A 27,994-nucleotide genomic window follows, 5' to 3' on the forward strand; every position below is an offset into this window, starting at 1 on the left:
TGGTTAGGCTTATACATTTCCTTTCTTCTAAAAAAACACACAGCAGAGGGAAGTGAAGCACTAAGATTATTACAGGTCCCACTTCCAATTTCATCTCATTATCTGCTGCAATATGGAGTTACATGCAGAGTGTGCATTGATTGTATAAGAACACGTATTTTCTAGCGTGTTCCCTTTTAAAATAGTGTTTCTTACTGTGTAAGCATTTATGCTTCCAAGATGATGCAGGTTGTGCTTCCAGATACCAGTTTTTGGAGCTTCCTCAGTAGAGATGACACACCAAGATCAGCCTTAATTTCAATAAATCTGTTGGCTTTTTCTTGCTCTGGAATTGAAATCCATCTCAGAGCTTCCTTCTTCAAAGCCAGGGCACTCTAAAACCAAAATCAGTGTAGAGGTCAGCTTCTTCTGTTCACCTTGAAGCCAAATGTTAATAGCAGCGTTCTTTAAAGAAAAACAGCTAGGACAGACTGAGGTTTGGTAAAAAGCATTGAAATGGCATGAAAGTGCCTGGAATTCTGCAAATGATCCCTGTTTAGCAGCTTTTTAGAGCTGTATGCAGTGGGATATAGCTAGTAGAATACCAGCCTTTAGCAGGGCTTTTTTTTTTTTTTTTCAGGTCAGAAATTCTTAATAGTTCTGAGCTGGTGCTTCAGAGCCTTATGTTAGCAAGCCTGACACTAGGAAGTAATATCGTTGGCTTTCATGCGCCTATTTACTGTCATAAGGATTACCAACGTAAGTAAAACTTGCAGGTTTGGGTCTACAAAATTAAAAGAAAAGCCTTTTCAAACCCTGAAACTGCATCAAAATTCAATTTTACCAAGAAAAAAAATCCTTCTGATCTAGTCCCTGGAATGTGACATTTCATGGGTGTAATAAGGTTACAAACAGATTATAAATTGAAACCCTATAAATCCTTATTGTACTGTACCAAAGCTTCTGCTTTGCATAATACTCTTATTCCTGACTGTTCTTTGTTTTACAAGCTCAAAACTATTCATTCCCTCTCATAATAGAGAACTGGGGAGTCAAAAACACCATGCAAAATCCAAAAGTAATTATCTGAGTCAAAGAACCTGAATGCCAGAGTCACAAACTTCTGAACTTTTCTAATTGCTGTTGTTTGCACAGGGAGACCTCCCCCTTCCTTTAAATGTGTTTTAAATATTGAGCATTTTTTTCTGCCAGATTACAATCAAAAAAAAATAAATCCCAGTATTGTAGATTTAGTACCTGTTTTATTGGTATAGTACTTACTAGGTGTCCATAGTAGATGGCTGATCAGTTTTCCAATCACACCTTGGTTGTGCGAGGGCATTTGAATGTGGCCCTACGCAGTCAGGGTAACAAAGGCAGGGAGCCTCATTACCTGAGAACACTGCTGAGTTCTGCTGTTGTCCTCTTACTTGTGCTCATTTCATGTGTAGCAAGGGTCTTCTTCCAGACCAGCCTTCCGCTATTCAGGCACTTTTGTATGTCTGCTAAAACATTGCCCCTCTGCTAAAACATTGCCCCTCTGCGAAAAGCAATTGAGAGGTTTGGTCAGACAAAAAGGCAGCTGAGGTCATGTGAGAGCTAAAGAAATTACCCAGATTAGTAGATGATGTAATGAGCTCATTTCTTCTAGACTTTACCTGAAGATGAGGATCCTCAGAGGAGTTAAATGAGAACAAGATGGCTTTGCAGGCAAGCTCTCAGAGGCCTCTTGGAGCATCAATGCAGTGAGCAGAAACAGTGCAAAGAGGGGTTTGATTGTAGCAAGAGTAGAGGGAACAGGAAAGGAATGACAAGGTGAGAGAGCAGAGCAGGTGACTATGGAGTGACACAGTTACACAGTGAAGTGAAGGTGATCACAAGATGCTTGACAGATGAGACAGTGCAGTGATGTACAGAGGTGGATGATTTAGTCATGATCCTGGGCGAGCTTTTTCAGCAGCTGCAGTGAGCCTGGACAGGAGAAGGGATGAGGAAAGGAGCAGTTTGCCCATGAGAAGGGACAGATTTAAAGGATGCTCACACTGAGAAAGGCTAGATTTCTGGAGACAAGGTGCAAGCTCATTTGGAGTGACAAAAAGTGTCCTATAGAGAATGTCTCTGAAAGAGCATCCACAGTGTGCAAGTGTCCACCCAGGACAGTGAGGGTAAAGAGGACTGCTGTTGTGAACTGATGGAACCAGTCTTGAAGATTTTGTATCAAATAGAAAGACTTGTCTCATCCACCCAATTTTATATTATATACCTCTTAGCCATGTAGGTTTAACCAAATAGCTCACAGTCTGTAGTATTTACAGGAAGATGTGGCCAAGAATTACTTCAATGTATTAAGTTTTGTCCCTTTACTTCTTTTTCTTTCAAGAAAGAAGAGCACACATTAACCTCATCGTAGTGTTCTGATTCTGTTTCACAATGCTGGGCATCTGTACGCTTTTGGTACAGGCATGCATAATGCAAAGGGACTACAGAGATAGGCCCTTGAAACATAAACCCCTGCAGATTACATGCTGTACTTTGTCCAGCACATCTGTTCTGTTCATACACTCTGTGCACCATCAGAAACTTTAAGAAATAACAATAAAGTTTCAGAAAGAGAAAAGAGCAGTCATCTTTTACAGGCAACGCACATGTGTTTGCCATGGGGATGCTGTATAATTCCAAACATAAGTGATTTTATTTGGTTTTCTGATTGTTTTCAGGACCTTAGAAAAGATTGGGATTACCTTTCTTTGTATTCCAGTATGAACTACTGAGTTTCTGTATGGCTGGCTTTTTCTGTGAGCTACTTATGGAGCAGATACTGATTTCATCTCTGTGCTACGATCATGTATAAAACTCTGGAAGGAGCTTTTCTCATATTCTAATGGAAATAATCGCATTTGCTGAGAAATGCAGCCATCTAGTGGCACAGCTAAAATGTTGTGGTAGAAAGCACAGCAATGGTGAAGTCTCTGAGGCAGGGTTTCTCAAAGAGAGTCCAGGAGGATGAGTCAGGTAGCTCCTGTTGAAATTCCAGCCTTTGTGCACCTTTGAAAGTCCTGCTGTAGGATGCTTTTGTTGTTTTCTGAAGTTGTGCAAAAAAAATTTAAACACTTAAACCTTAATAACTTGAGGCTGGCCTTTGTTCACCCATCTGTTTCTGCTCAGAAACTCAATCAGCGAGAATTAAATCTGTATTTAAATACTCTGCCAAACTGGATCATGATGAAGGTAACAGAGCAAGCTACTTTTCTGAAAAGGTGCACGGCCTTGGCCTGACTCTGGATCTGCTCACATAGATTACACTGACCACAAACATGACACGTGCATGAGTGTCAGCAGGCCCAGGGTAGTTGTTGTTCTCAGAGGCTTTCAGGTAGGCCATGCTTCACAATGGCAAAAGCTGGCTTGATGGATGCTTCTGTGCTCAGAGTTTTCAGTTACTAGACTACTTAGGGGTTTGTTTTCCCCACCACAATCTATACACTAAGCCAATACTGAAAGAAAACAGGTAATAAGGGAGTGAGTTAGAAGATTTGATGGAAACTTGGTTTAACAATGGTGTTGATTCTTGAGGTTGGAGGACGTCTTTTTAAAGGCTTGATTTTGTAAGCCTTGTTTGTGTTGAGTGGCACTTAGGGCTTCCCTCATCCAAGAAACCATTACTCAATGTGAATCATGTAAGTGGTGCTGTGCATGAGATTATCCAGGACCCATTTAACAGCCTGTATTCCTGAGGCCTGATCCCAAGCCTGTTGACGTCAGTAGAAATGAATTCATGGGCCTTAGTGGACTTCCAGTGTGATGTGTAATTTAAACCCTGTGTTCTCTTTGGAGTACAGGCAATCTTATTTTTTTGGCACCTCAAGATCTCAGTTCACACCTGAGCCTGTGGTGATCTTTCAATATAAGTTAACAGTAAGGCTGATGATGAAGTTACATTTCTATTAATCTGTGATCTTGCTTCTACCTGAACAGCATATAAATAATGACCATATACATGGTGAGAAGAAAGAGTTTGTGTGCCGATGGCTGGACTGTTCCCGGGAGCAGAAACCATTCAAAGCCCAGTATATGCTGGTGGTCCACATGAGGAGACATACAGGGGAAAAGCCACACAAATGCACTGTGAGTAAAGGGCTCCGGGCTTTGACAGGGGAACTGAGGCTATACAGGGAGCAGAACAGCACAGATGCTGCATGTCCTGACCTCTTGTCCACCAGGCATCTACTGGGGAAGAGATTGCCATGTCTGCTTTGTTATTCAGCTGGCCCAGATGATAAGAAGTTTAGGAGAGGGGACTCACTGGATAATTTGGCCCATTCCTCAGATTTAAAGAGCAAAAAAGCCCCAGGGGGCAATATTACACAGGGCTCAATTTGCTTAATTATTTAAAAGCACTTTCTCTTACAAAGCTACATCTGGGTATTATTGCTGGCCACCAGTCTCCTAGTGATTTTGCAGTGGATTTTTGTCTTACATGAAGTATGCAAATACTGTTCTCTCCTGTAAGAGAAGATTTACATAGTGCTGGAGGCATTTTAACTTGAGATGTGATGGATTTTGCAGGGGTAAAATTAAAATCCAACAAATCAAAACAAAACTAAATTGCGCAAGTTATGAAGGCTTGGAAAGTTTCTAAACCTTTATAGGTCAGCTTTTACCATTTCTTGCAAGTCCAAATATTAAAATTAATCCAGACTTGTCTTACTTCTTGTGTGCAGTTTGAAGGGTGTACGAAGGCCTACTCCAGACTAGAAAACTTGAAAACACACTTGAGATCTCACACTGGAGAGAAACCATATGTGTGTGAACACGAAGGCTGCAACAAAGCCTTCTCCAATGCATCCGACAGGGCCAAGCACCAAAACAGGACTCATTCCAATGAGGTAAGTAAACACTACTTCCAAAAAAAAAAAATAAAAAAATCCTGAGTCAAAAAGACCTGCAATGTAGTCATAGCAATTTATTACAGAGGACAGACATAGAAATCTCAGCAACTTGAAGGGGATAAGTCTAGATAGCTCTTACCAGCACAATCATCTTAGTGTCATATGGATCTGAAGAATCTATAGGTCATTTTATTAAGTGTGAGGGAATGGAGGGTGGAAGGGGGGGTGTCTAATGGAAGTATGTGTGTTAACCAGGGAAGGGTTCGAACTGACATGCTGCGATCATTTTTCCCTCTGGAGCTGTCTGGGCTCATTCAGCCCCTAGAGTGGGTCCTCTTGCCTTGTTGTGTGCTGACATCTGGTGGCTGTCGAGCCACAGCTCTTGCTTGGGGAGGAAAGGAGCTGCAGCCTCTTGCACTCCTCACCACCTCCAGCAGAGCTGGAGCAAAGACTGCCCAGCCAGGCTCTGCAGCATCTTGCAATGTCCTTTGCAGCAGCTGCTGACAGGTACAGAGAAGCCTTCAGAGGCTGGAAAATTTGGGTTGCCATAGAAGTTCTGAGTTATGCGTTTTTCCTCTTCCCTGGGCTATTTCACTCTTTCTTTCTATTCTGAAAAGACCTCACAGAGCAGGGATGCAGTGGAGGGAATTTGTTCTTTTCCAAAGAAACTCACTGTGGCAGTCACAGCCATCTCACAAACTTTCACTGTAACACCTCTGTGTGTTTCCTGTTAGTGCTGACCCCTTTTCACGAGTCGCACTGTCTTCATGCTTTGTCCCTGTTTCTGTTGCCCCATTTCACATTACACAGGTTACATCATCTTAATCTCACATCTTGGGGGAGTTCAGTCTCTGCTGCTTGACCTGTCCCCTACTATGCTTTCACCTTCAGTCTGAATCAGAAAGCTCTAGCAGGGCAGGACATACCTGCATGCTGACTGTATGGTTCTGAAACCATACCAGCTGCATTCATGTCCATGAGAAAATCCTTCTCTAGCTTTCTGTTGGGCCTGTCATGAATGCGCTGGCAGAATCAAGGTGCACTGTTACAATCCCATCGTCCCTGCAGCATCCCTTGAGTCACAAGGAAAGCAGAGAGCATTGCACATACCTGAATTTGCCCTGTCCTTAAAGCATGTGGCCTCAGCAGCCCAACTAACAACTACACTGAAGCCCAGCAGCTACTTTATGTATTATCACCAATATAGAAAATACAGAAGGATGTTCACCAAAGTCTTGCCCATAGCTGACTTTCATTTCGTTCACTGTCTGAACCAATCTGTTTGTTGTCTAACAGCAGTTGATGAATAAGATCCTCACAGACTTGCAGACATGCTGCCTGTTGTTTCAAGATCAGAATTTCATGTCAAGCAGTAAGTCACCAAGAAAGGTTACCTATTGCACATCATTTTTGGTAGGTGCAGCAGCAAGGACGATTGAAAAATTCCCTTCACTGTTACTGGGCTAACATCTTAGGCAATGTATACTGATGTAGGGTCTGCCATGAATGCCACTGGAAAGCATAGACCCCATTCATCACTTCCTCACAGTCGTATTTTGATTGTAAGTAACCTATAAGGAGTTATAAAAGCAGCTCAGATATCTTGATGAGGATCTGTCATAGCCATAAGAGAGCTAGCTGATGTACGCTTCCATAGCATCTTGAGAAAACCTGCCTCAGTAGCTCAGCATCAACTTCACATTGCTAACAATTGACATTTTTGCTCCCATTCAGGTCAATGGGAGTTTTTTTCCACTGACGTCAGTGGAAGCAGGCTCAGGCCATAGATAGCTATTAAGAAGTCACATTTGTCAAAGTCTCCCTAGTGCCATGTATAAACAGACAGAAAACCCCTTTAAGGAACTCTGCATGAGGATCTCTTTTTCTTGAGGGTTAGTGTAAATAAGACTAAAAATAGTAGTTTCTTGGAAACAATTCAGTAATAAAAGTGAGTGAATGATACTTTGTTTCCCGAGGCAATTAGAGTGTTTAGGAAGGGCTCAACTCTTCCTTTCTAATCCTCTCATAATATAAGAACAAAGAAAGTCTTGGTGAGATTACAAGACAGTACATTTACTTTTCTCCACATTGCTTATTGAAAAAGAGAAATTCATAGACAAAGGAAGCTAGTTTTAAATAAAGTGAGTGATTAGTTATGCTAGTAGCAATAATATTACTGTTGAATATATTGCTGCAGTGTGAAAATGCTTGTGGAATTGAGTCCTGTGCTTTGACATTTAAACTAGTGATCTGAAGGGGCCAAGAGAGGAATTCTTCCTCAGATACTCCTGCCTGAACAAATGTACCAACATGTTCTGAAGGGGATTGTTTGCCTCTGTGTACTGCAAACAGGATATTGAACTGCTGAGAGCAATGGACAGGATTCAAAGTTGGGCCAGTCTTCATAAATCCATAAATTGCCATAGCTCTCTTGGCTCTGCTGCTGTGATAAGTCAAAGCTGTGCCAGTTATATCATGTGAGGTTCTGCCCTCTGTAAGCTATGCAGCATTAATAAGTACCTTCCAAAGCAGGGGGAATTAATAGGTTTGACTAGATGCAGTCACTCTAGAGACCATAAATTAGATAACAAATTCACTGTGAAAGTGTAGAACTGTAGCACCAGCTGTGCTCCGAGGAGTTCTTCAGGAGTCCCATATGGAATTAAATCTAATTTAAGTGTTTTTCCTGGCTTGGCAGAAACCGTATGTTTGCAAGATCCCAGGCTGCACAAAGCGCTACACAGACCCCAGTTCTCTCCGGAAACACGTGAAGACCGTGCATGGCCCGGAGGCACATGTCACCAAGAAGCAGCGGGGAGATATCCACCCGAGGCCTCCGCCACCCAGAGACCCAGGCAGCCACTCTCAGACACGATCACCGGGCCAGCAGACTCAGGGTGCAATTGGTGAGCAGAAGGACCTCAGCAACACTACCTCAAAGCGCGAAGAATGCCTCCAAGTGAAAGCGGTCAAGGCAGAAAAACCAATGGTATGCAATACACCGTGCCATTCCCTTTGTCCTTTCTCTCTTTGTAACAGCTTAATAATCCCTTTATGAAATGCTCAAACCCATAAACTGTAGTTCACAAGGTTGGGTTTTGTGAGGTTTTCTTTTTCGTTTACATTGTAAAATGTTTTTAAAGCCTAAGAAATAGCAAATAAAAAGATTACATCTAGTCTGTGCAATATGCAGTAAGTGCAGTGCTGGCAACTCTCACAATAATTGTTTCTCTTAAAACTCCATCTTCTGGAATCAGCATATTATGAGAAAATCATAGCTTTCATTTTAAAAAGGCAGTTTTTTTCCACTCTCCTGTTTACAGAAGAAAGTTAGAGAATGTGAATCCTGCAGGCTCAAAACGAGAGCGCAAATAAAACTCAGTTCAAAATACTACAAAGATAATGTTGACCATGGTAACTATGGAGAACCTGGAGAAAGAATCGGATTTTAGGGGCTTGAGGTTGTCAAGTCTAACAAACTGTATCAAACTGAAACAGGATAAGGTGAATTTCTTTAACAGCAGGAAGAGATATTTTGATAATATTTGATCCTATTATGATGTGACCTCTTATGTTAATGTGATATTTAATCTAACTTGACCAAATTAGTCTAATTTAAGTAAATTAAGCTGAATTAGTCGAATTAGCTGAATGTCGAAAGGACCATATTGCTCTTCTTAGAGCTTCTGGGTAATATTTATTGCATTTTCTGACATGCTATATTAAATTAAGAAGTTCTTCTTTCATCTGCCTGCATTTCGTGGGCCATCCTGTCCACAACGGTTAAAACTATTAAAGGCAGTCCCTCCATCCTTTTCCATATCTGGGTCTACAATTCATCTGGATCAACCCTTGGGCACTACAACTATGAGCCCTCCAAAAGCTGCTCATATGGTTAATCTTCATGCTGTAATTCAAAATGATTACTCACTGAAATACAAGTTACTGCTATATTGTGCCTAAGGCTTATGCCCGAACTGTGGAATATTAATCCTGAACTCATAAACTTCCAAGGGCCCAGAGTTAACTCCCTGTGAAGTCCAAAGGAGATCCTCTGCCGTCTTTGGTGATAGTTACCTTAGATTACAAAGGAACAAAACCCATTCACCTCTTGCCTAGTTACCTAAATCCATAGCGTTATTGAGGTATGTTGAGCTGTTGAATGTAGATGGTTTCAGTATGAATAAAACTCGCAGGAGAGGGATATTAATTCTAATTGCTTGCATAGTATTAGATATTTCTCACTGAAAAGTATCTTCTAAAAACAATTCTGTTTCCTGTTTTTACTGCATGCATGAATTGAGATATGCTTTCTGTTTTTTAACTAATCCGATGTCTTTTCTGCCTAATGCTCTTAAATGTCTTGTTCTAACTTCCTAAGGACAGTGGGTAATAAGGTGAGGGCATTTTAACTTTTCTGCTGTTTTTCTTATTGCAACATTATTTATGTCTTTATTTTAGCCTTCTGCCTGTTGTCCAATCATTCTTTTATTTAGTAATGTGCAATCCATCAAACTCATTCCCAAATGTAATGTGCTGTGAGCATTTTGCAACACTTGACATGTGAAAAATCTGGCTTATATTGGTGAAATGTCTTCAGAAATGTCTTTGAACCTTCCCCTCTAGATGAAATTGTTTTTTTTTCCTGTTGCACACCTAGAAGTATATGTTTCCCATAATGCTGTTCTTACTTCTGTAACCTACCTCACTGTGATCTTGACATGTGGCTACAAGAACAAGCTTCTAACCATTAGTGCTCTTCTTCCATATGGCACAGAGCTATTGTCCAGAAGCGTAAGCTCTCTTCTGTGTAATAACAGTTGCTTCTATTCTTGTCACCAAATCTGCCATGGCCAGTATTTGGAAATCAACTTGCTCAGTGTGGCCTCGTAAATTCTAAGTATCATCGTTCAAGTTAGAAATAATAAAATAGTTATTGCATCTGAATGGACTCCTCAGGGGCATATGAAGCTAGAGTATTGCCATGCCTCTCTGTCTTCATTCACTGATGTTAAAAGTGAGAGCTGTCACTGCTACCTTAGAAATGCTAGCTAGCATTTCTTGGTAAGAATGTGCATAAAAATCACAGGCTGGCCAAAAAAAAAAACACAAAACAAGCAAACAAACAAACAAACAAAAAGAAACAAGCAGAAAAATGTGAAATAATTACATGAAGCTGTTCTTGGGAGCGAAATAATACTGAATGCACAGATTTGTGGTCACAGTGATACAAGTTACAGTAAGATACCGCTTCCAGAGACTTCTGTCTGTCTTGCTGTCTGTTTTGTTTGTCAGTCTATCTGTCTGAGTATTTCAGTTTGTTAGAGGAATTTTCCCATTCTTTTACAAGAACCTTATGAGTATAAAAAATAAATCAAGCTTGTACTTCCCCAAGAATCCTTCTACATCAGCAGGGAACACTGTTAAGAAAGAAGAAACTATTGCAGCAGATTTATATTCCCATAGATAGCAGGCTGTACTGTGTACTTAGAAGATTACTGAAATTCTGATAAAACAAAGGATTTGATTCTGTGGATCATCACCTTCTTGATACAGGGCAGAGATGAAATAATTTAGAGCATGCTGCTAGGGTCCTTCAGGATGCTGATAATATGATACAGTATTTTTGCACTGATGCTCTGTCCCTGTTTTATTACACGCCAACATTTCTGGCCAACCACTGCTTATAACAATGAGCCTTAAGCTTGGAAAATACTTATGTTCTTTAGCCACAAGTCTAATTAAAAAAAAAAAAGGCAAAAAAACAAATTCCAGTGCTGTTGGAATCTTGTTTGTTTGTTTTCTGCAAGCCTAGCTTTGTAAATTAGACCTCATAACATGGCTGAATTATGATCTGGTTTATTGACCTGCAGTTTCCATTGGGAACAGTGCATACCCAAAATATGAGTATGAATACATGCATGCTTATGAATGGTATGAAGTGATATAATTCCCAATTATGGGAATAACTGACATAAATGGCTCATGTAGATATAATATATACTGTCAGCAAGATAGTAAAGTAGATTTTAGTCTCGAGTTTTGCAATAGCATTCATTGCAGTTAAAGTCAATATTATAGAAAGCTTCCTAATGAATGATAGTTGTCATCATTTAATGTTAAACTTTTCTTTACATTTGGTATTCTTTGGCTCCACTTAGATACACACTTGTTGCAAGTACCCTGTTAACATTGTCTGCTTAATCCTCACGTTCTTGTGTTTCTTCTTGCACTCCAACAGACATCTCAGCCAAGCCCTGGTGGTCAGTCTACATGCAGCAGCGAACAGTCCCCCATCAGCAACTATTCCAACAATGGGATCGAGCTTACTCTGACCGGTGGCGGTAGTGTAGGAGACCTCAGCGTCATCGATGAAACCCCAATCATGGACTCTACCATTTCCACAGCCACCACAGCACTTGGCTTACAGGCCAGGAGGAATATGACAGGGACCAAATGGATGGAGCAAGTGAAATTCGAAAGGTTGAAACAAGTTAATGGAGTGCTTCCAAGACTGAACCCCGTTCCACCTTCCAAAGCCCCGACCTTGCCACCTCTCATAGGAAATGGTGAGATGCATGTAACAGGAGCGATAACTCTTTTTGACCTTAAATTCCTTGGTTGCTATCTCAATCTTGCAGCCTTTGTAAAAGACTAGCACAGTTAATGAAATTCAGAAGCTGTGAGAATAGTCCGTAAATTGATCACTTTTTGTTTATCCCCTTGTTACAAGTCCTGCTACTGACCCTGAGGGAAGACTGATAGTTCCGTGTTTTATAGCAGGGGAGACCAGCAGGAGAGCCATGTATCACATTTGAAATATTCCCTACAATTAAAGGTTTGGACCCAAGATCAGCATAATCCTGTCTTGTTTTTAGGCAAGGCAGATGAATTAAATATCTAGCAGTTCATTGTACGGAATTCTTGCAGATGAAACCTTAAAAAGATGCTCTTTGCACACATACATTGGACTGCCCTTTAAATTGCTTCCACACATACCAGTAGTCACATGTACAGATACTACTGCTACTAAAGGGAAATATCTATGAATGAGTGAGATTTGACCCTGAAGATCCGTAGCTGTTTTTGTATGAGCTGGTGCTCATTGCTAAAATGTATGTCCTTGATGCTTCTACATTGCCTACAACATACCTGTAGGTTTCTGCTCTCTACCCAGCAATGACTGCCCAGGTTTTCTGAAACACATTCAGTCAGAAGAAACTATGTAAAATTAAGAAATGCATTCTGTTTACTTAAAAACAAAACAAAACAAGGAAACCAGCAAAGATGTTTTGCAGTTGTTAGGAGTTATTTCAAGAACATTTCAAGAAGTCTTAGAAATGACCTTGAATAGCCTCCAATTTGTATATTTTGCCATTCCATGCAAATGCCTGTTCAATTATATTTTGCCTATAAAAAGCTGTCTTACAAATGTGTCCTTCTGGCACATCAGTCAGCATAGTTGCACTGCAAGCCAGAGGACTACACCAGCTGATGACAGTTTGTGGCTATGGCCTATAAATTTTGTGCTGGGATTCACACTGAAATGTTACCATTGAGTCTCTAAATTAGCTTTTAACCTAAGGACACAGTTTTTATCCCTACTTCTTTCAATAAAGATCACTGCTATGATTTGCTATGATGTAGACATTCCCTCTGTACTCGCCTTACTTCTTTACTGGGTGTTTTCTGTACCAGTTTTTGGGTAACGGCCGTTTGTTTAACTGTGAATTTTGCCTCCAGGTACCCAATCAAACAGCAGCTGCAGTGTAGGAGGATCCATGACTATTCTGCCGAACAGGAACGAACTTTCAAGTACAGACATCACTGTGTTGAACATGCTGAACAGGAGGGACAGCAATACTAGCACAATCAGTTCAGCCTACTTGAGCAGCCGCAGGTCCTCTGGAATCTCACCTTGCTTCTCCAGCCGGAGGTCCAGTGACGCCTCGCAGGCTGAGGGAAGACCACAGAATGTGAGTGTTGCGGACTCCTATGACCCCATCTCGACGGATGCCTCCCGACGCTCCAGTGAAGCAAGCCAGTGTGATGACCTACCAAGTCTTCTCAGCCTCACCCCAGCCCAGCAATACAGGCTGAAAGCTAAATATGCAGCAGCTACTGGTGGACCCCCACCAACTCCACTGCCTAACATGGAGAGGATGAGCCTCAAAACAAGGATGGCATTCTTGGGTGACTGCAGGGAATCTGGAGTATCTCCCCTGCCTCCAGTGAATGCCCCTCGAAGATGTAGTGATGGTGGGGCAAATGGTTACAGCAGGAGGCATTTTTTGTCTCATGATGCTCTAGGAAACGGGACAAGGAGAGCCAGTGATCCACTAAGAATGGTCTCCGATAACCTCTCTGTCCCTAGAGTCCAGCGTTTCAACAGTCTTAACAGCTTTAACCCTCCTGCTTTGCCTCCATCCATGGAAAAGCGCAACCTCGTTCTTCAGAACTATACCCGTTCTGAGGGTGGCGTCTTCCGTGGCTTCAGCTCCCCCTGTCCTCCGAGCATCAGCGAGAACGTCGCCCTGGAGGCTGCTACCATGGAAGCAGGTGGCAGTTTGAATGATGAGGATCTCCTGCCAGATGATGTGGTTCAGTATCTGAATTCCCAGAACCAGGGCATGTACGACCACTTGTTGAACAATGTCCTAGACAGTAACAAAATGCATCACGGCGCAGTGTTAGGAAATAACAATCCCAACAACTTCGACCAAGCCCCTCCAACGAGCAGTCAGCCTGCTGGCTCCGAGGCAAACAAGAGCGACTTGCCCATTCAGTGGAATGAAGTAAGCTCAGGAAGTTCTGACTTATCTCCTTCAAAACTGAAATGTGGTCAGCGCTCAGCAGTGCAGCAGACTCGGGCCTTCGGACTGTATAACAATATGATGGTTCAGCAGCAGAACCTGGAGAGAAGCAATGTGGCCCAGCAAAACGGCTATCAAAACCTGATGGAAAACAATGGTTCCTATGGTTTACAGCAGAACACGGTCCTTGGCAGCGGAGCCAATAATTCTTTCGGCATGCAGCTCAATAAGCCTTACAGTGAAAGCATCAGCAGGCAACCAATGATTTCTGGGGCAATGGACAATTCCTGTGGCATGGCAATTCAAGGGCAGAAGCTGAGAAGTGGCAACATGCCAGTGAGTGGGAACCAGCAAAACTTTGGACATCCCATGGCTTCCAGTGATCAAACCACCAGTATGGCAAATGGGATGCAGAACAGGAATATGATGGAGCAGGAATATTTGCAAAGCCAACAGGTTGGAGATGGGATTCATTACCAGGGAGTCAATCAATCTGATCAGATGATGCTAGGGCAGGTTAGTCCTACCTCACAAAGCAGCCTTTATCAAGGGCCACAGAGTTGTCCGCCGGTATCTCACACCATTGGTAGCCAACCTTCAGGTTCGTTGGTGGCCAAGAGTTACCAGCCATGTGCTAATTACAGTGGCAACAGACGGCAAAATGCATTGAGGAACAACCTGACACAACAGCAAGGACATATAAGTGATGGCAACCAGACGTACAGGGTAAACACCATTAAGATGGAGATGCAAGGTCAATCACAGCAGTTCTGCTCTAACGTGCAGAATTACTCTGGTCAGTTATATGACCAAACCACGGGCTTTTGCCACCAAGCTATGAAAACAGGTTCTTTCTTTGTTTCGGAAGCTAACTGCCTGCTGCAGGGGACTGCTACTGCAAACTCATCTGAGCTTCTTTCCCCGGGGGCTAACCAAGTATCAAGCACAGTTGACAGCCTTGACAACAACAGTCTAGAGGGTGTGCAGATTGATTTTGATGCTATCATAGATGATGGGGACCATGTCAGCTTAATTTCAGGAGCCTTGAGCCCAAGCATCATTCAGAATCTCTCCCGCAATTCCTCACGCCTCACCACTCCCCGAGCGTCTCTTACATTCCCAGCTATGCCCGTAAGCACAACCAACATGGCTATTGGGGACATGAGTTCTTTGTTGACCTCACTTGCAGAAGAAAGCAAGTTTCTTGCTGTTATGCAATAGACATGAAAAAAAAAAACCTTAGGAGATAACAGATGAAAAAAGACTCATATTTTTTAGTTGTGTATGTATTTTAGCAATCTCATCTCACCTAAATGGGATGTGTTTCAAGTATATTCCTTTTATGGAATAAGGACTCTGAAAACCCTAAAGTGTTCTAGGGAGAAACTGTCTTCCATTTCAGTTTTGAATCAGTATTGCTACACCCATTCCCCCACCTCTCTCTCGCCTCTCTCTCTTGCTCCCTTGTTGAATGTCTGTATGCTTCCTTTTTCTTTTTTTTTTTTTAATCGTAAACCAATGTAAAAGTGTGATGTGCATGTTTTTGTTTTGTTTATTTTTTTAAAAGAAAGGTCTGATGAAACGACTTAATTTTCTGTTCCACAAAAGAAACTTGACCTTTTAAAACTGTTGCAATTTCTCCCCTATACATATAGGCACAAAATAACCTGGCACAATGTAAAGTGAACATAAAGTGAGGAAATCCCCTCTGGATGCATTGGATACATCACACTGAGGTGGACAACCAGTTTAGAAATGCACTGCCATGGTACCCCTGAGCTGTAGTTTGAGGAGCACATGAAATGTGAGGTTCAAGCAAATAAGAAATATAAAACCATCAGCCCTTTGATCCCTAGCAAATGTTTAAGGTTTTTGTAAACACGCATATAGATAGATGTCACTGCCTCGCACAATGATACTCAGATTGTGTCATGTGTGCTTAACCCATTTCAGAGGAGGGAGAGGACCAGAAAGCTATTCTTAGTACGACTCTTTCTTTTTTTTCCTTTTTCTTTTTTTTCAGCTTTCTCTTTTTTAAATGACTGGATAGTAAAATAACGTGCCTGTTCTGTGTTTTGGGTAGTCTGTAATCCCTTCTTTGCACACTACACTGGTGGAGAGATGTTCAGGATCTCATCATGGATTACCTCATATAATGAAATAATGAAACTCCAGTATTCCATGCTGGGAGTTCTTTTTTGTTTGTTGGTTGGTTTTAAATACAAATTGTTGAAACATAATGTACTGAGCCACTAGCTCCCATTCCTAGTAGCTATTCCTTTGCCAAAAGAATTGTCTTGTACATCGCTTCTAGCACATACAGCTTCATAGATGGATCATGTGTTTTAAAATAAGTAAACGTCCATTGACATAATACACAGTTACAGCTTCAAAAGCATCATGGTCTTGGCACATAAAACCAAGAGAAAAAGAATGGCCCTGTTCTCAGACTAGCCAAGTAAGTCAAAGTGATTATAAGCAATCTGATAATCTTGAATGTTTTTCCACTGTATCCAGGCCTTTCAAAATTAAAAGATTTAAACTGCCATTAAAAATAGCAAAGAAACAAGCTGAACGGCAAGTTTGTCTGGTAACTCATCAAAACTTAAAAATACCAAACCAGTTGTCTACACTTGGTGAAAGTAATGTGCATTTCAATTCAAGGCAGATCCAGTGGGTCAGTGCCTATGCTCAGCTAAACCAGCAAAAATTTGACTTAATGCCCTGTGGTCATGAAGTTATTCCCTGATAAAGGTGGATGGAATTTGCTCCATACAAGCCGTCTCTTGTAGCACATTTTTATCTGTGTTGTGCCCCTGAGTTGTGCCACTGTGCTCCTGAGTAAATAGGTTGGGATGGAGAATATGGACAAGAGCAAGGTTTAAATTCACCTATTCCTAGAAGCTGCACTGAAATCCAGCCCTCACAGTCTTCTCAATTAAGACCTGGTATTTAAATCCTGCTAGGGGATACAAATGGTGCTGGCACTTACACTCATGGATCTGGTGTATGTAGGGAGTTGTAGACTTATGATGAGGAGGGGTAATTTGGTCCATTTTGGACTACAGATACCTATTAGCCTGGTCAGAATTAGGAATAGCACCAGAAGATGACACCTACAGCCTGGAAAGCCGTAGCACTCATTTTTTGGCTGTAAAAAAAGGGTGAAATGCCAGTTTGTTCAGGGTATAGAATTTGAGGAATGTGTAGGAATGCAACCTAAATGAAGCTGTCTGGTAACATAGATCTATTAACAGCTGTTAAAATCAGAGGAAGAAGCTGTAAATCAGAAAGAAAACGTCATGGAAATCTAGTGCTGGAGCCATATTTGGGCTTATCACAGCATGTACTAAAAGTGAGCTGGAATGTCAGAGATCAATACAAGAAAAAAGATCCCTCAATATTCTACAACTTTTATCAGCAGTCTGCTCCTGTCTTTCTCCATATCTTTGGCAAGGATTTCTTCCCTTATCTGCATTATGCACGTGTATTCCCTCCCTTTGTGCTCTTTGCCCATTGCTGGTTCCCCTCCTGACCTTCCTGCCCATCATCAGCTTGGACAGCATTTCTGTAGAGGTCCCCAGCCTGCAATTGGGAATGGGGCAGAGCTCATTGTGGCAAATGGTTGTTTGGGTGGAGGGGTGCTTCAGCAGCCACACTTTACCTTGCAGCACACACCCCTGCTGAGAAACAGCATTACAGACATTAGGAAAGGCTGTGCTCTCATCAGCTGGAAGTATTTCAGATGGTTCTCGGTAACCAATCGCTGGCTGTTTATTAAGCCATCAATTACATGTTTATAAACAATTTCAACAAGGAGACTTATGACTGGGAGTAGGTGGCTTGGGAGAGAAGCCTTTTATTGTTATAGAGCCAATACATTAAAAAAGAGAACTTTTTTTTTTTAAACTCAATTTTCCAGTTCATAATTGTATTTGCTGGTGCAGTTGAAGCTGGGAAGCTATTAACACATGTGATCCATCAGAGCTTAGAAGGATCCATTCACATTGCTTAGGGCTAAAAGGGATTGTTTGAGTAGCTAATTTGCCTTCCTGGATTTGACAAACCTTTGTCACTCACTTACCTCTATCTCGGGCCAACAGTGTGTCTTGGCCTAAACCACATGTTCCAGAAAGGCATCCAGTTTTCATTTGGAGATGTCAAAGAAACAGAGACTCCACCATATCCCCAGAGAGTTTGTACAAATGCTTTATCATTTTCACCATAAGCATATGTGCCACTTTTCATATGTAAAGGTATCACTTCTCAGCTTTTAGTATCTTCTTGTGCTTTTCTGTTTGATGCTAAGAGGTTGTTTTGATACTTGTGCAGGTATCAATATATCCTAGGCCAGCTATCTTGGGTTTGTGTTTTGTTTTGATAGAGTAGACTGGGAGAGCGTGGCACCATTAGGCTTGAGACAGGTTTTAAGTTGTTAACCACTTTCTGGATGTGCGTTAGTCTGGAGAAAGTCTCACTAACATCATTCACAGGTTTACTAGCATGCTTCTACTACTCCTCTTCCAGTTACAGAGCTGGAGCTTGCCTTTATGTGCCTGGCACATCAAGTGGCATTACCATGGCAGTTGGAAGCCCACCACTCACCCTAGTGTACTAGAAAACGCAGATTTTCTCTCTCTTTTTTTTTTTTTTTTGTGTGTGTGTGAGTAATTTTTCCTATTTTTTAAAGCATTGCAGTGGGCACAGACTGAATCTAAATCCCCCTTTCTTCTAATAGCTATGTGGGGATCTTTCAGATCCATTACTCTTGGCCTTGGGTGCATCCATCTCACTCACATTTTTCCAGGCATTTTTGCTTTCCACAAAGTGGGAGCCACCAGGGAGAGCTCATCCATAAGGAAAGGTATTTTTGCAGAGAAGTCAGCAGGCTTCCAGAACAGGTTTGCTGGTAAGTACGATGGCCTAGTGCATCCACACAGCAGATTCTCTCCTAGGAGAATGGTCCCAAATGGTACGTGCATTAAAATGCTGGCTTGCTTTCTCGCTTCCAGTCATTCTTCCTCCCCTCCCTCTCTCGATGAAATGGCCGGTCGGCTCGCCCACACGTGTTGCGCAATGGCTCGCCCTTCTGAACAACAGTGTTTATATTCTCACAATGTATGTGCCTTATTTTGTGTTATCTTCTAACAGAGAGGGACCAAGATACGTTGCCAAATTTTCACAAGGAGGCTGTACTCTCTATTCAGCTAATAGCACATACCACTGTTAATAGTGTCTGAAGTGTCTTGTAAACCCCTGGTATCACGTGTTTTTGTCCTTGGATTGATAGAACGTCTTCTATTGAAAAATTACTGTTGTCAGTTCTGCAGATGTGTAACATAAAAATGTGTTTCTTTTTCACTTTTTTTTAGTTCTTTTTTTTATAAAGCTTGTAATCCTTTTTTTTTTTTTTAAAGTGTAAATACATTTACGTACAGTAGGAATAGTGTTCGGCTGTAACAGGCCTTAGTGGTCTTCATTTGATAAACCTGCAGTTATGATCTGATGTTTCTCGAGCCTTAGGTTGATCTGAAGGGTCTGTAGCACTGTGTACATATAAACTGTACTTCTGCTTTCAGAACCACTTAGCTCTTTTGTAACAAAGAAAAATGTTTCTTACAATGTCAATAAAAACACAAAAGCCTTTGTACTTAAGTTCTTAGCTTTCAGCTTTTAAAATATCTCCTTGGGGGAGGGAGTTAGTTTTTAATTTCACTGGAGAGCCTGGTTGCAATCAGTGCATGTATCGGTTCCACTGATGTCCGCTCGCTTTTCTGTTTGTGCTTCCCGGATGATTGCTTCATTTCATTCACATTTTTAAAACCGACGGGGAATCAAAACAGGGCGTTTACCTTCCCTTTAAAGAAAAATGGCTGAGGGGGTGCCAGATGCAGGAACACATGAAACTTCAGTGTCACACAGATAGATAAAATTTTTGAAAGGAGGGGAGGAACCAACCTGGTTAACCCTCCGCCACAGGAGAAGGCATTTCAGAGGTCAAACCCACGCTGCATTAGACTCTGTCCTGCTATATTGGGGCTGCATTTTCTTACCTCATTTACCAAGCGTCACTCCCAAAGGCTTGGCCACCCACAAAGCAGCACAGGGCAGGGGAAGAGATGCTCATGTGGCTGGGTTCGTCTGTACATGGCTACTGTGGTGGATTGCTGGGTGGCCTGCAGAAGACTTAAATGCAGTCTTCTTCAAAGCTGGGATTTTGGACAGATTTAGCGAGTGTTACTGTTGAGGATAGCAGTCATGGGCTTGTACATAGCAGACACGCAGAGCGAGTGAGATAAAGTTAGCTGGGGCAAATGCTATAGAAGTTGTGGTGCAGCTTTGTTTTAAGGTGACTGAGCCATTCTCATTTCAAGCCTTCCCTTTCAGTTGCTGTATCTTGGCAAGACCTGGTCTGGTCCACTCTGTTGGTGCTCAGCATCCTGCCTTGGCCTAAATAGTTCAACCATTTTTGAGGTCAAGGCAAGTATCCGTAAATATTTTTTATTTCATGTTAACTTCCCCCCCCCCCCCCCCCCCCCCCCCCCCCCCCCCACTGTTCAGCCATTATTAAGTTTTTGTAATTTAGTACAGAGCTTAAAGTTTGGGAGGGAGAAAGAGCAGAAAGGAGAGGAGTTGTATGTCCAGCTGAGAGGAGAGAGAGGCAGGAGGAGAGGCCTCACAGCAGGAGGAGAGGCCTCACAGCAGGAGGAGCTGTTCAAAGAGTGAAGGAAACCTCATGGCAGGACAGGGGCTTGGTGGTGGCCTCCTCTGATGTTCTGCCACCCAAAATCCTCCTGGAGTGTGGTGGTGACTCTCCCCACCAGCAAGGCTGGCACGGTGGGTGCTGTGGTGCTCCCAGCTGCCAGACCCTGAGGCCTGCTGCCCTGCGGCCGAAGGAGGCAAGCCTCAGACAAGGACGTGACGGAGCAGTCAAGGGCTCTGTGCTGACTGCAGATCAGGGGCTTAAGGGTAAGCATGGTGTTTCTGAGCCTGATCAGTCCCCTGTTGCCAGCAGCTCTTTGTGAAAACATCATTCAGCCCTGCCTTGTGCTGGCCCATGAGCAGAAGGGCAGCTGATAGCACCTACCAGCCCTCCAGCTGCTCAAGTGGAAGCCCAAGCAGAAGACCTGAATGGTCCAGCCTTGTGCACAACATCCATCAGTCTGACCCAGTGGGAGATGAGGGCCTCTCACATCTGACACACTAAAACAGTAAAGATGTGCCCATGCAGGCACAGGAAGAGCTGTGACTTGATACGGTACAGCTCGGCATCATGCCAAGTCCTCGGGAAATCAAGAAATAGCAGGGCAGTCTTGGTTTGTAACATCCAAAATTAGTGGATGCTGTTGACCTTCAGTTAGTCTGTGTTTTGGTGCCAAAGCTGTAAATTAATTAATTTAATTCATTAAACTGGTTTCTTACTTCAGAGTGGCACGTACCCAAGAGAACTGCTGTTTGAAAAGCCTGCGAAGTACTATGGAGATGCATGGCACCGAGCAGCAAGGCAGGAAAAAAAGCATCCTAAACAGACGATGTGAATTTAATACACCCAAATGCCAAACCCAAGGGCAACACAAAAACTGCTGATAGCAATAGTACAAAGAACTGAGACCTGCCTGGGTAGGGGATGGAGCAGAGCAGGAGAGCACAGGAAGGTGCTGCTGAGGTTAGGGGGCTGGCCGTGAGCCACAGCACCGTAGGGCAGGCCAATGTCATTTTTTCCTTTCTCAATGTTTGTGGGCTCGACTGTGCAATCTTCATACAGTTTTTTGAAGGGGGGATAATGGGAAGGAGACTGCTTGTTCTCTGCATGCTGAAACACAAGCTATTTGTGTTAGGAACATAGCTTTGTTACATGATTAGTGCAATGGGAGCCCCTAGGCACCACTTCCCAGTACAAACAACCAATAATAATAATAACTCATGCTAAAATTGTTTGCTATTTAACAACCTGGGCCTCTTTCCACCCAGGGAAGCACATAACCCATTTGTGTTTCCACTGCCCTTGTTCCCACTGCCTCCACCCGTTTTCCCTCTCTGACTTCGGACTGGCCCAGCAGCTTTCCCAGGCAAAAAGGTGCGGGTTTGGGCCAGGAAGAAGGAAGAACGGGCACTTGATGGGAACGCTTGCACCCGGTGCCTGCCTGCACAGATGCCTCATGGCCCTGGTGAGCCCGCACACAGATGCACCACTAGCCTCATATCTGAGACAATGCTGTGTCGTGTCTCGCCGAGTGTGGCAGTGGCACAGTTGGAGCCAGGAGTGGTGGGCAGATCAGATGGGAATGAACCGTAAACAGGATCAGTTCCCGGGGGCTGGCTGAGCTGCTCCAGCCTTTGCCAGCAGCACCAGGATCTCTGTCAGGTCTGTGGGGCTGTCGCTAAGCCACCCTGCTTTACAGAAAAACATTGCTAATGTTCCCACGACCAGAGCAAGACAGAAGAGACAAACAACTTGGACAGCAACATGAAACAGTGGCAAAAATCTGGAAGGCAGAGCAGGAGAGAATAAAAAACAAGAGGGTGGAAAGCTATGTAGTGATCAAAAAGAGCCCCAGATGGATGTGAGCTGAGAAAAGGCCAGAGATAGAAATAGCAGCGCTAATTATCCAAGCCGAACAACCCCATTGCTGCTGTACCTGCACGTTCTCCGCCATCCTTGGAGGCCCAGTGCCAACAGCCGTGTGCTAGTGACAGGGAGCTGGAGCAGGGAGCTGCCAGAGCTGGCTGCACAGGAGGCACCATGGGAGATGTGTGTGCCTCCCTGTCCTCTCCTGCTGCACCTCTGCTGCTGGAAGACATCCCATTTCTGCAACATGAGCAGAGAGCCTTACTCCAGCCCTCCCAAGCCATAGGAAGAACTCCGTGTGCTGGTCTTGCCTTGAGGCAGTTTGGCTTGGAAGACCTACAGCACATCCCACAGGGCTGGAGGGTCATGGCAATGCTTTCACAGGCCAAGGGCTTCATCTGCCTGACGGGCTGCACCTCAGGCGTGTGCTTGGCTGAGCGGGAAGCCAAGCAGCAGTGGCAGTTATGGTGGCCATGACATGGTGGTGGGGTGGGCTGTGCCTCACTGTTTGACTCACCTGCATTGCACTGCATGCAAGAGATACGGCGGGGTTTGAGTGGCCTTCCTTTAGAAAGAGACAGTGATGGCACAAGGAGCCGCTGATGGGCAGAGTAAGAGGGCTGCAGTCCCAGCAGCACACTTGCCCAGTGCCAAGATGAGTCGAAGGGCCTGTGATAAGTCCAGCAGCCCAGCCCTGGTGCAGGGCACAGAGGAGGAAGCAGCCAGATGCCGCCTGCTGCAGCCCAGTGAGGACCCATTCCCGTGGGTATGGGAAAATCCTGCTCTCTTGCGACCCCAAGACTTTTCCAGCAGGTTATGAATTTTGGCCTCCTCAGCTGCGCTGTGTCTCTAACATTCATCACTACCTGGTGGCTCAGCATCAGCAGAGGGAGATAGCAGTAGGGCAGCAGAAAATGCAGGTTTGCAGGGCTGCTGCAGGTGACAGGGTGTTTTCCTCCCACCAACAGTGAAAGTCAAGCTCTCCTTTGTAGTTCCCCTGGGAGAAACAGCACAGCCAGTCCTCCAGGGCCAGTTTTTCTCTCCACATCACCTTGGAGCAAGCAAACTCACTGCTGCCCCAGCCGGGAAGTGCTGTCCTCCAGGGCACCAGTACTGGGGCCGTGCCATGCTGCTCTTGTTCCTTTTACTTCTAAATTCAAGCAGCTCGTGTCCCTCTGCAGCCCTCCGTGCAGCGTCCCCACCCCTGCCACGCCGCTTGGCTTCTCTGCAGGCTGCTGGCTGCCCGGGGCTGGTGGCACAGCTCTTCACACCTTCCCCCATCCAACCCTTTTCCTGCCTCGGATTTCATTCCCCTCTCAAGGCTGGCCTGTGGCATAGAGGGAAAACAACAACAACAACAAAACAACAAAAACATTTCATGCTGTTTTTTCTCTCCATGGCTGCTCCCCTGGAGATTGCTGATGTTTTCTCCAAATTACAAGAAGCGGCTAAAATGCTCAAAATTGTGCAAAGCTGAGCCACACAATTAGGAGGCAGCAATGCCTTTTTCAGCTCTGTGGGGTGCAGTCTTGAACCAGCATAGCACTTCTTGCTTACCTTCACATCCTGAAACAGCTTGGGTTTCAACCAGCTCCTCACCCGAGCTCTGCTTGGCTCTGGTTCAGCTGGAGCATCAGCAGAGAAGGAGAGGGCTCAGCACCGGCCAGCAAAGTGCTGCCGGGAATCCTCCTCTGCTGGCTGGCTGTGTGCTACACCTCAAGCTGGAGAGAATCAAAAACCCAAGTGCTGTTCCCAGTCTGCCCCAGACAGCGTCATTTTTTAAGTACTGGTGCCACTGCAGCGTGTTTGCTGATCACAAGTATTTGGTCAAAGTCTTCTTGCTGGTAAATGCTGGGCCACTGCAGCCAAAACATCAGATTTAGAGGAGACAATACAAACAAAAAGACTACAAAAAGGCTCTACGTTGTAGAGCCACCCAATGCACTCAACTAAAAGGGGGGGCAACCCCATTTCAAATCGAGAGCATCTTTAAAAGCTGCAGCCACATCCAAGCCAGCTTTTCCTCCTTTGTCCAGTGGCTACCAAATCATTTTTGCAATAGAGGAGGGCTGTGGAAAGATCACCTGGGACCCTCATTGTGCAGCTGGACCTCATGTCCTCACCAGCAGCACAGCTGGGCCAGGGGCTGCCTCGCTCTCCTTGGGGCTGGAAACCCCCTGGCTCTGGCTCAGCTCTAGGAAGGAAGGAAAGGAAAACCTCCCCACAAGGCAAACAAATGGCAAAAACAAAACTCAGAGTGAGATGTCCCAGCTGCCACCCGGGAAAGGCCCCGGCTGGCAGGAAGCAGCATGGGATCACCTCATCCCCACATCCTAACCCCGTGAGTACCCATGGGGAGTGGGACAGGCAGCTGTCAGGGCAGGGCACCTACTGCACGCTGTGGCAGTGCCGCGTTTCACTCGGCTTTGCATGTGTGCTTCCATCACGCAGTGGCTTTCCATCTTGAATTAACCCTGTTCCAGTATTTCCTGCTCCTCTTCAAGCGCTCAGCAGCAATCCATCTCCCCCTAGATGTGTGCTGTCCTCTGGGCCCCATCACCTCCCCGGGCACATCTCTCTGCCCATGCACCAGCTCGGCGCATGGCTTTGGCCATAGCTCCAGGTGAGCGCTGGCTGTTCAACGTGCATTTATCTTGGTCCCCACTGTCGCTCATCCACCCTTGCTGCTGGGGACTTGTTCATCTCCTGCCCGAGCCCCTTGTCCAGGCAAAGCAAGGTCATTCACAAACCTGCAGCGGGAAAAAGCTGTCTTTGAGGCCGAGGTCCTATCAGTGGTTCAGTGCTGCCCCTCCGTGGGAGTCCTGGCTTACTGTGCGGTGCCATCCTGGCTGCCGAGCCAAAGCCACCCACTGCCCTGCTCCTGCCCGGTGGGCTCAGCTCTGGAGCACTGACCCCTGCCTCCCCATAGCTGAGAAGTGGGAAAATGCAGGTTACTGGTGTGCTTGTCACTCTCTCTCCAGCCCCACTTCCAGCCCATACCCAAGACCCATCACCCAGCTGCGCTGTTCATGGGTGTGAGACCTCTCCAGCCTTCACCACACCCATCCTTTTGGATTTCCAAAAACCAGGCAAAACCCTGTTTTGGAGGAACATTGGACAGGGAGATGCAAGAGTCTGACACGACGTACGAGCATTACTTTGCCTTGGCTTCGCCCCTTTCCACTGGGAGCATTGGGACCAGCGAACAAGACAGCCCCAGGGCAGCATCGGCACCATGGCCAGGAGGCGTCTGGCAGATACACAGTGGCTCCTTGCAGATGCTCTAAGCAGCAGCTGGGGATGGAAAGCGAGGAAAAACATGGTTTTGTCCTGGAAGGAAGGTCAGCTGAGTGCAATTCCCTGGGCTGGCTGCTGGCCAGCAGAGGAAGTAACGAATAGTGCCCACTCAATGTCAAGTAGCAGGAGGAGGGGGTCATCTTCCTGCCCGCTCCCAGCCCAGCACGGTGGTGGCATTGCTACTGGTGTGGCCAGAGGAGAAATCCCGCTGGCAGAAATGCCAGCAGCATGGTCTACATCTCCTCGCTCAGCCTCATGGCTCTGCCCTCAGAGGCAAACCACCAGCCACAGCCAACTCAGCCTGTGAAAACTGGCGGGACAGCAGCCCAGAGACGTGTGGAGTTTTCCATGGTCAGTTATTGTGCTGGCATGGCCAGGAGCTGCTATTATTAGATGGCATATGAATCACTCGCATGAAATGAGTTAGCAGGCTTAGCCTGATCTCAGTTGGCTGCATGTCGTAAAAGCCCCGTTTGCAGCCCCAGTGAGAGCTGAAAGTGGAGGAGGAACCTTCTGGGAGAAACCTTCTGCCCAAAGGTCACTCAGGCTGCTCCCAGCCGAGCGGGAGACACCAGGGTTGTGCGGAGAGAGCTGTTCCACCAAGACTGGCTCTCGTGGCCTTGGTGGCCAGCCCAGGGGGATCTGCACAGCTCTGCAACAGGACACCAGAGATAGAGATGGGGGCAGGAAAACTACAGCCCTGCTCCTGAACCATCAACATCATGCTAAATGTCATAATGTGAAAAATTAGGTGGATAAAACCTCATGTGGTGGTCTGATGGGTTTGGTTGACAAGTTGCAGTCTGACAAAATGAAATTTATTTCAATAAAATGAAAACACTGGATTTAGCAGGGCTAAAGGCCCTAAAGGGCTAAAGGCCTAAGGGCCCATGTGCCTGCAGGGAAGGGGGGACCCCAGGGCTGGGGTTTCCTGGCACGTTCCTGGGAGCTTGCTGGGTGCAGAGCAATAGAGAGATGGGAAGGAGCTGGAAACACATTTGCTTTTCTGGATGGGAAAACACTAACGCCCTTTGATTCCTGCTTTGACTCATTTTAGCCTGGAACTGCAGAAAGGCAGCACAGTCGGTAACAAAACTCACAGGAATGGCAGCTGCTAAACTTTTCCCTTGCACTCCTCTCAACTAATTTCACCAGTGTTGCTCCTCATTTAGGCTCTTGCAAATGAGAGAAAGTCCAGTCCCTGGGTCCTTTCCTATCATCATGAATCAAATGCGTCAACAATGATTTTCAAAGCAGAACTGTGCTATGATCTGTCCTTCACCCTGTACTTTTCCTAGCAAAATTAAAATAACCCACTATGTCATCTTTTCACAGGACATGAAATATGATTTTATGTGCATTGCAAAATCACACTAAGGTGCATTATGAAGAGCAGTGGTGTACACACCATTTCTTATAGCATAACAAAGGGGCCTTTATTTAATAATGGACTATTACAGCACAGTACAAAGATTTGCTTTGTTCAGTGACTAGAAATTGTTTGCAGATTGTTCTAGCCACCGGGAGTTGACAGTTCACTTAGGAAATCAGTTCTTAAAGCAAGAGTGCCTATATGCCTGCTTGGCTTTGAGTGCTGCAAGCCTGGAGTTTCATGGGGTCTAGCCTAGGTTTCTCTTTCGGAGGACTGAAGTAGGGAAACGTTTCTGGGTATGTTTCTCCATGGAGGAAGCAGAGCCATGGTCTGAGCTGTCAGACCTCCCCCCCAGGAAAGCTTCCAGCTTCCTAACCAAACTGCTGAAAGCCAGGTACATAAGGTTGCACCGTGGAGCAGATTGGTAGGAGCAGCCACCAGTGCAGCAGGGGCTGAGCTGCGTGGGTTTGACTCTCAGCTCTCTGCAGGCACAAATTATAAATCCTGGTATAGATGATGTAAAGAACAGAGTAGAAGAAGTGGGGTGGTGCTACAGGGAGCCAGCAGATTTACTGTGTTGGAGAGGGCTGTGATTTCCCTTCCTCTGTTGCTGCCAGTTGTTGCCTGCACCCGTCCAGCCATGGGGCACAGGGCACGGGTGTTCCTGGGCTCCCACCACATATACTTGCACCTCCAGCAGGCGATCAGATAGGACAGCTTGTTTCAGTCACACTGTACTGGCCAAAAGGTGCCATTTGGCTTGGACGCAGCAGTCCCACAGCCGGGATGTGAGTGAATGAGGAGCGAAGATGTTATATTTCCCAGAGAGGGAACGTGGCATGAGGGAACATCCATTCACCTGTGGATGTACCTCGATACCTGTGACCAGCAGCTCCAGCTGGGCGTAAGGCAATTACCAGCCTGTTTTCTTATTATGACCCTTTAGAAGCTGTGGTTGTCTTGGTGAGCTTGTAGTGGGGTGAAGGAGTAGGTGCATGCTTGGCCCTTTAGCTCCAAGCCAGGGCACTTGATGAACATACCTACCCAAGAAATATCCAAGCCCAGAGCAAAGAGC

At 44.9% G+C, this 27,994-nt stretch overlaps 1 protein-coding gene across 12 annotated transcripts in view; it reads left to right on the forward strand.

The window, feature by feature from the left end:
- Positions 1-19,336, forward strand: part of GLI3 (GLI family zinc finger 3) — a 217,767-nt gene extending 198,431 nt beyond the window's left edge. For all 12 annotated transcript variants that reach the window (XM_048046387.2, XM_048046391.2, XM_066992190.1 and 9 more), the window contains 5 exons: positions 3,955-4,104; positions 4,701-4,865; positions 7,567-7,857; positions 11,110-11,437; positions 12,612-19,336. In XM_048046387.2, coding sequence (XP_047902344.2) covers positions 3,955-4,104; positions 4,701-4,865; positions 7,567-7,857; positions 11,110-11,437; positions 12,612-14,902 — 3,225 coding nt within the window. In that variant the 3' untranslated portion in view covers positions 14,903-19,336. The remainder of the gene's footprint in view (positions 1-3,954; positions 4,105-4,700; positions 4,866-7,566; positions 7,858-11,109; positions 11,438-12,611) is intronic.
- The last annotated feature ends 8,658 nt before the right edge of the window (positions 19,337-27,994 follow it).

Source organism: Anser cygnoides, chromosome 2, assembly GCF_040182565.1.
Source record: "Anser cygnoides isolate HZ-2024a breed goose chromosome 2, Taihu_goose_T2T_genome, whole genome shotgun sequence".
Lineage (NCBI taxonomy): Eukaryota > Metazoa > Chordata > Aves > Anseriformes > Anatidae > Anser > Anser cygnoides.